The 8,754-nt window shown below is 36.7% G+C and overlaps 1 protein-coding gene across 1 annotated transcript; it reads right to left on the bottom strand.

Annotated features, from left to right (window-relative positions):
- Positions 1 to 6,022: 6,022 nt before the first annotated feature.
- LOC149163827 (L-ascorbate oxidase-like) lies at positions 6,023 to 8,469 on the bottom strand. Its single transcript, XM_089430813.1, has 5 exons — positions 8,018 to 8,469; positions 7,796 to 7,888; positions 7,483 to 7,689; positions 7,210 to 7,383; positions 6,023 to 7,121 (listed from the first exon to the last, which is right to left on the bottom strand). Exons 1-5 carry the CDS (start codon positions 8,306 to 8,308, stop codon positions 6,162 to 6,164), a joined length of 1,725 nt encoding a protein of 574 aa, XP_089286939.1. The 5' UTR covers positions 8,309 to 8,469; the 3' UTR covers positions 6,023 to 6,161.
- Positions 8,470 to 8,754: the final 285 nt, after the last annotated feature.

Genomic DNA, 8,754 nt, shown 5'->3' with positions numbered 1-8,754 from the left:
AAATAGAAAAAATCGTTCAAAAACTATTGGACAATAGAATCATATATCCCAATGTAAGCCTTTATTGCTCATCCATTATTATGGTATTATATAAAGAGGGTAGTTGGAATATGTGTTCATCATCTAAATTAGTTTATCATGAAATAAAAATTTCCCATACTAGTTATTGATGATATCTGGGATGAGCTTCATGGAGCCAATTTCTTCACTAAACTATAACTTCACTCATGATACCACCAAATACATCTTAAGGAAGTATGCATCCCTAAGGCAACCTTCCAAACATGTGAAGTTCATTATGGGATATTAGTGTTTCTCTTTAAACTTTCCAATTCTTAATCCATGATTTAGAGCTTCTTGAGCAATAATTTTCAACCCTTTGTATGTAATTTTATCATTATATTCTTTAATGATATTTTAATCTACGATAAACATTGATACTCCTTATTAGAGCATGTTTATATAGCCTTGTAGTTCTTGTATCACCTATGATTATTCATTGTTCCAAATGTGTTTTTGAGAGTTCAAAGAATGAATACTTGGGTCACATCATCAATAATTACAAGAGGGTGCTATTTGATCCCATGAAATTTGTGACTATGTAGCATTTTCCGCACGCTAATACCTTAAAGACATTATGTGGTTTCTTATGATTTATGGGATACAATAGGAAGTTTGAAGAAATATCTGACAATTTCTATCCCCTTAATAACCCTTCTGAAAACGAATGCCTTATTATGGAGGAAAGACACCAAATATGAATTTTCAGTTTTAATCAAAACCATGTACATTACATCCATGTAGTAGTTCCCAATTTCACTAATACATATGCCTTGCGATGTGATGCCTCAAGTAAAAGAGTTACATTGATGCAAGAAGAGCACCCCTTAGCATTCATATATAAGGAGTTGTGTGACATAAATTTGGAAATATTCACTTATAAGAAAGATATTTTGGTCATCCTTCATGCATTTGACATTTCGGACCCATACATCATTGGGAGGAGTATGTATATTAAGATCGTCATAGTTTAAAGTATAATATGTGGTAGATTTTATCATCTTTGGAGAAATACAAGTGGACCATTAAGATGTTTGGGTATGATTATGAAATCATATATAAGAATGGATAAAAGCATATGTTAGTCAATGATTTATTGTGGGAATATGAGGGATTATTTCTATTTTCCTTATCCATGACCATACCTAATTATCTCACTGAAGCATGTTGGTTGGTGAACCACATTTTGGTGTCACTTATCCAAAGGATTCATGAAGATTGCAATTCCCTCTAAAGGATATACATGCCAAAATGATACCTTCTAGTATAAATCAAGCATTGTTTTGGTGAAAAATGATACCTTAAAACAATGATTCTTATAGGATTTGTTCTAACCTTATATCTTGTGTCACTTTGTATTTTAGAAAATTTATGGATGAACTAAGTGTTACTTATTTTTCAAAGGCATGAAAACATACGCATAATGTTTTTTAACTGCATGTGACAGTTATAAAAGGAACATGGATGTAGTAGTGAAGACTATTTGATCATTACAACTGCTATTGATGCGAAGCACTATATGGAGTGGAATTCCTATGGATTTTATGGTGGGAATCCTATAAGTAGGAAACAAATTGGTCATCATGATGGTAGAAAATTACTTTGCTAAATATACTCACTTGTGTGCCAATTTCACCCATTTACACCCTTCATATTTTCCCATCTTCTCATAGATCTTGTTAAGATACATCACATGCCCATTTCCACCGAGTCTAATTGAAATCCCACATTCACAAACAAATTAATTAGTAGTAAAATAAACAAGAAAATACATTCGCATGAAATATGGAGGCTGCAACTCCTTCACCAAGTAAAACTAACTGTTGTGGAGTAATCCACTGTAAAACACAGTAACTAGTTGTTTTACGCACACACCAAAATTTGCTCCATGATTTTCTCTTCTTTTCCTCTTAGACTTACTCCCACAACTAAGTAAAGGACAAGTTTCTACATACTTGTATATTCAAACATATATTTTTAATACATTGATTCATGGCAGGTCAAAGAATTTAAAACATAGGATGGTCGTATGTATTAAAAAAATAGTTTTATGAACTTGCAGATGTTTTGGAGTACAAATAACTTTTGGGGAATAAAAGTCTGCCCATACATTTTTCCAACCCTGCATTAAATGCTCATTTATTCTTAATTATATGATTTATTTCCACAATGGGAAGTTTGTAGTTCTGTTGATTACTTCATTTAATCCATGTGCTTCAACTTGCAAACAAAATCTGTGACCTGCAATAAAAATATACTTGCTTTATTTGCAAAGCCAAATGATTTCTTTTGTAGCTTGAGCTGTTGGAACATATTCGACTTTGGTGGTAGAATCAGCAAGAACATATTGCGTAAGTGATCTCTAACTGATGTTTGTTGATCCAAGATTCATCAAATAACCATAAGTAGAGATCTCATTCTCCCTATCTCCATCAAAACCACATCTGAATAGCCGGTGGGATGGAGATATGCAACTTTGGAATATTTGATGTCATTTTTGAAGTGCCTTTCAAATACTTCAGCACTCACTTCGCTGCATTCCAATGACCTTCACATGGTTGATGTATGAACCTGGAAAGTGTCCCAACAACAAAAGCTATGTCAAGTCAAGTAGTAATTAGAAAATTCAAACTTCCAACAAGTTGTTTGTACTTTGTTGGATCTTCAAATGTACTTCCTTCCATGGAAATAGCTTCAAAATTTTCTCCATTGGAGTAGCAACAAGGTTAAAATCATGCATCCCAAATTTGTCCAATATCTACCTAAGACCCAACATAAAACTGAAGAAAAAAGGGTCCAAGACCTGCAAACTAACAAGCCACTAGAGGATGCTCTAAAGGGATTTGACCCACTTGGACACGGATAAAGATACACAGACCACCCACCCACACACACACACACATATATATATATATATATATATATATATATATATATATATCCATCACACTTAAATTCGAAGTCAAATTATATGATATAGTCCAAACATCAAACAACTATGAATGTCATAAGGTGCATTTATAGTAATCATTTTTAATGGCCGACAACACAAAGACAAGATCTCATTCTTAATTTTTCAACCCCTTCCATTACACATCACATGTTACAATTTCATAAGGGGAATATCTATGTCACATTAATGAAATATGATATTACATATATATAGGAATATTGTCTCAAGATAGGAAAAATATCTTGGACACACAATCTGTTGGTTGAGAGAATATCTCAACCATGCGCCAAACTAGGGAAACCAATCCTGTAGAATAGGAACAAACACTTTACATAGAAATTCACAACTAAGACAAGTAGGAATTAATATTCCAACACATTCCCTTAATGAGTACTTGTCTTGATATCAATCTACAAAGTCTAGTTGTGTTCAAACATAAAAGAATATGTTGATGTCCATATAAAGGAGAAACCATCCATTGGAATGCATGGGTTCCAACCGTTGCAACTGCCAATTTTATAGGATGTCCTTCACATATATGGTTCTGTCAACCATTATAACTGCATACATGTACCTGTAAATCCCCCTCCATCATCATCATGGGTTTTATCGAATTACCCGTAACCATGCTCTGGGTTTTATCGGATTACCCTCAACCATGCCACCAAGGGCTCTCAGCCACCAAATCTCTACACATCCACGAACATTAAACTCAGCCACGAAGGCACTCCAGCCACTCTAGGCCACAACCTTGCCACTAGGGAACTCCATCCACTCTGAGCTACAAACCTGCCACTAGGGAACTCTAGCTACTTTGGGCCACAAACCTACCACTAGGACACTCCATCCACTCTGGGATACAAACCTGGCACTAGGGCACTCCAGCCACTAAGGCTCACCAAAGACCTGACTCAACCAGGTCGAGGGTTTTTTCGGCTAACCCTAAACCATGCAAACAGGAATCTCTATCCCATTTCACTTTTACATGTGGTTTCTAGCTTAATACAAACTGACACTGCAAATATAAAGTGGTTTTTAGATTACCACAAACTGTATGGGGGTACGCATGCCTTACAAGGCTTACAACGCAACTCCAACTTTTGGAGTTACCAGGTACATACATTACAAAGAACACTACAAAATTTCCTAGACTTGCTTACTAATAAAATTGGTGACTCATAATACAACATGCTATTGAGTCTATCCCAAAAACTCACACAAACATTCAACTAGTTGTCCATCATCTCAAATTTTCACTTGCTTTGCACAAATCAATATTTGTCACACTTCAACCTTGACCACCGAGTGCTTTTGGTCTCTTCTTTCCTTTTCTGATTTAATTTTCTTGGATTCACTTGCATGATTTGTTAGAGTAACTATTTCTAACAAAACCACTTCATTGAGTTAGCTAGGCTCAATGCTTCTAATTCCAAAACATTTATAAATACCACATTAATTTGTTTCTCATTGGAGTTTTTTTTAACTATGCAATTCACAAATTGCACTTTTACATTGAGTTGATCACGCTCAACGTGTTTACCTTCCCAAACTCCAATTGTGTCTAGTTGACCCGAAAAGAAAGAAGAGGTTGCGTGCGCAAGACATTGTCTAGATCTCTCTAATATCAACGGCAAATCTACCTCACAACCTTTTCCTTACGCCTAGGAAATGTGTTTCCTTCACATTGGACAAGGGCTCCTGCTCACAGGCTCCTATTTCCCACTTCATTTCTATTGGCTCTCGGCTACGATTTGGATGGGATGGAAAATCTCTCAGAAAACAATCTTGGACACACAATCTGTCGGTTGAGAGAATATCTCAACCACGCACCAAAGTAGGGAAACCAATCCTATAGAATAGAAATATACTCTTTACATAGAAAATCACAACTAAAATAAGTAGGAATTAAGATTCCAACAACAAAAGTCACAACTAAAATAAGTAGGAATTAATATTCCAACAACACAAACATTCATCCCACCCATTACTATCTTTTTAAAAAGAAAACTTTTATTTTGATTTAATAATTTTTATCAGTGTTTTTATTTTGAATAGATTCTAGTTTTTTTTGCATAAATTTATAACAATATTCCATTATAATTTTTAAAGCTATAAATTTATTTATATTTTTTAATAATTTTATTTTTTATTATACAAATAATAATATAGATATAAAAATAATTTAATAATTTAAAATAAATTGCTAGAACGGAAGAGTGAAAATTTTACTAAATCTAAAACTGTTTGTAGCGGAACAATAAAAACTTACTTCCTTCTTGGCTTAAACTAATAACATTAAAACTTTGAGCTCATTTGAAAAAATAAAATAATATTATGCAAATATCTTTTTAATTCCTAAAATTGTTAGCATTTTCAAAAAAAAATAAAAATAAAAAATAATATTTTGTAAATACTGTTTTCAACTATATTTCATTAATTAATTAAGTATATATAAATATATTGTAAATCTTTTTAAAATCAATTTTGTTTAAAACAATATTAACCATCATAAAATATTCACATTCAAATCTCTTTTAAAATAAACACTAAATTTATTTTTATATTTTAAAATTTATTTTAAATAATAAAAATTACCATATCACCCAATTCAATGAAAAAGCGCAGACCACCTCTTAATTAAACTCACATTCAATCTCTTTTAAAATAAATACTAAATATACTTATATATTTTAAAATTTATTTTAAATAATAAAAAATTACCATATCCCCTAATTCAATTAAAAAGCGCAGACCACCTCTTAATTAAACTGCGCCATTTTTGTCAGAGCAAAAGCTTCCCAAAATCTTGTATTTATAATCAGCGATTAGGTAGCCAGCAAAACTGATTTCTTCTTCATCAGCATTTCACGGTTTTCAGCAGAGCTGGTCATTATGTGACAATGATTCACATCTGAAGTTTACTCTCAGAAGCACTTCGTGAAGAGGATGATCAGGACAAGCAAGATAGCAACATTCACGAATTAAATATTTACACAATCTCACACAATATTGTTGATTCTGTAAATCTGCAGCCAAATTTATTCTCTGTTTTCTTTTTAATATAGACGGTACAGGTATACCGTTCAGTATAATAACTAAATAATGTCAAATTTCAATATGAATTACAATGCGTTGATCTAAGTTTGGATCAGTTATGCATCATTTTGTTAATGGTCAGGCCGCATCCCATGGCCGAACGAGGCAGCCTTCCTACTCTCTCAATACCTTCTGCGAATATTACCCTCATTCCCATGAAGAAATGGGCCTCCAAATGACAGTGAAAAGCCCACACTCCCGGATTGTCTGTCTTGAACCGCAGAGCAGTCCATCCGTAGGGAAACAGCGCCGCCGTGTTACGAAGCGGAGGATTCACCAAGTTGTATTTCTTTGGATCTTTTAGGGGATCAAATGCACCCTCGCCGTAGCCCAGAATCCAGAAATCATGACCGTGCAGGTGCCATGGATGGATCTCCGAGTTATTTGCGTTCAGTGTGTTTGCATTCTGGAGTATCACGTCGACCACAGAGTTCAGTTTGAATACGTACACACCATTCCCTTCAATGGCGTTTGGATTGGTGGGAGGGATACTGATGTTGTAATCTCGGGGATGGTAGGCGTCAGGAGGGGGTGTGGTGTCATAAGCGCCCTGAATTTTGTATTTCATGGCGGCTAGGTATGGAGTGGGAGGAGGAACCAGCGATATGTTGTTGATGGCCCATTTTACAAATCCATTGATCTTGTTCTGTGTGTTCAATAAAATCAACTGTCTGCTGGGTTTCGTAGGAGGAGGCTCTTCGCGTCCGGTGAGGGCCACAAACTTCTTGGCGAGCGACTTACTATAGGCATAGTCGTTCCAGACAGGGCTCGGAGGAGGCGGTGTGGTGGGTAGCTTGGTGGAGAGATTGGGGAGATAGTTGAGGATGGCCAGGCCCGTAGACGTATTGGGCTTCCGCCCTCTCACATTCACAGCTGCCCAATAATTTTTGGTGGGATCCTGATTGGCCGTTATCAGAACTGAATAAGTTTCTCCGGAGTACACATCCAGATTCTCCAGCTCCACCGGTTCCACGTAGTGGCCGTCCGCTTCAACAACGGTCATCTTGTGTCCCTGAAAAACACGGAACAAATAGTTAGATCTTCATTTCAAGCATTAATTAAGATGAAACAATGTAGGATCCGTGAATGTGTTATTTCACCTGAATCAAAAAATTGAGGGCCGATAAAGAAGCTACGCTGGCGATGCGCAGGCGGTATGTCTTTCCAGGTTTCACCGGTAGAATGTAGGGCGAACATTGGCTGCTGGTAGCGTTGCAACTTGTACTGCTGCCTGCGGAGCAGTTGTATTTTCCTCGGCCCTCTATCAGCAGAGACTGCAATATCAACCCACAAATTCACGTTTATTCATCCAGTTTAGATCAATCGGGATTTCAAACCGCAGTGCCAAGATGAAAATGAGACGATATATATACCTGAGGTTCCCCAACCCAGACGAAAGGATTGGATGAGAGGCCTAGGGCTTGTTGGTAAGTGCTAGTATGCCACCAGTCATCGAGAATGATGCTGAGTTCTCCATCATAGACGAAGGGCTCTGTTTTTGCGGAGTCGACTATCAAAGAGCCATACAAACCAGCCGAACGCTGCAGACCGTAATGGCCATGATAGAAATATGTGCCAGGCTGCATACATAATTAACATTAGGCCACTGTCTCCTTACAGAATCCCAACACAATAATATAACCATGTTAAGTTGAAATTATTGAAAAGAAAATGCGTTAAACATACTCTGTCAACAACGAATCTGTAGATAAATGTCTCGCTCGGTAGGATTGCACATTGAGACATGGATGCAGTTCCATCGCCCCACGGAGTTCCGATCTGAATCACATGAGCATTTCCATCAAAATTATTATGTATTATAAGAGCGTACATGGCGGGCAAAGAAAAAACCAATCCATCACAATCAGAATTAGCTCTGAAATCACTTTGATGGAGAGCGAATCGTACCTGGCGAATTCCATGCCAATGAACGACAACATTTTCAGTGGGCATCTGGTTCTCTAATTCGACAACAACAGTGTCTCCTTCCCGAGCTCTGATCGTCGGACCGGGATGCTGCCCATTAATGGAGATGATGGTTGTTTGCATACAATCAGGAGACCAGTTTTGGTAACTGAGCTTCCATTTATGGTGATGGACTGTCGCCTCAGAGACAGGCGCCATTGCCAAAATCACCATCACCGCAAACAAAAACCATGTGACTCGGCTGAACAAGGAAAAATCTCCAGAGTACGTCATTTCAAAGTTCAAAAACAGAAGTCTTGTGCAACGGCCGACTTCACCAATGTAGTAGGCTAGGTTTCAAATCTCAGCTAAAAAATCCTACAATTCAAACCGGATATGCTGTATAAGCTTGTAGCTCTGCAAGAAGGCTTAGCGAAATACTTAACTGATCGCTGTAAACAAATGTTTGCAGCTCTGAATTGATCACATATGATTTCAGTCTCTACCATCCCGGTGGCCTTATATAGGCTTTGCACCTATGATAAAGCCCATTTCTTTCTTGGATGCCATTCATTCAACCCTTGGGAAGCTTCCTGGTGCTGAAGTGTTCAACTCTACCTCAGAAGACCTTTCCAAACTGGAGGTTACCTCAACGACGGAGAAGTGAATATAATATGTCTGTTAGGGTTTTCGTAACGACTTTTGTCGATCGATCATATTTCCACATGCACTTAAAATAA

Source organism: Pinus tabuliformis, chromosome 5_1 (assembly GCF_031772625.1).
Source record: "Pinus tabuliformis cultivar Carrire ecotype Pingquan chromosome 5_1, CPIR1, whole genome shotgun sequence".
In the NCBI taxonomy this organism is placed as follows: domain Eukaryota; kingdom Viridiplantae; phylum Streptophyta; class Pinopsida; order Pinales; family Pinaceae; genus Pinus; species Pinus tabuliformis.
This window is presented reverse-complemented; position numbering and strand designations above follow the sequence as displayed.

Coding starts and splice junctions, on each gene's coding strand:
- LOC149163827 (XM_089430813.1), bottom strand. CDS start 8,308: ATGACGTACTCTGGAGATTTTTCCTTGTTCAGCCGAGTCACATGGTTT. Junction 7,889..8,017: donor ATTGGCATGGAATTCGCCAG/GTACGATTCGCT, acceptor CATGTGATTCAG/ATCGGAACTCCGTGGGGCGA. Junction 7,122..7,209: donor CCCTCAATTTTTTGATTCAG/GTGAAATAACAC, acceptor CGTGTTTTTCAG/GGACACAAGATGACCGTTGT.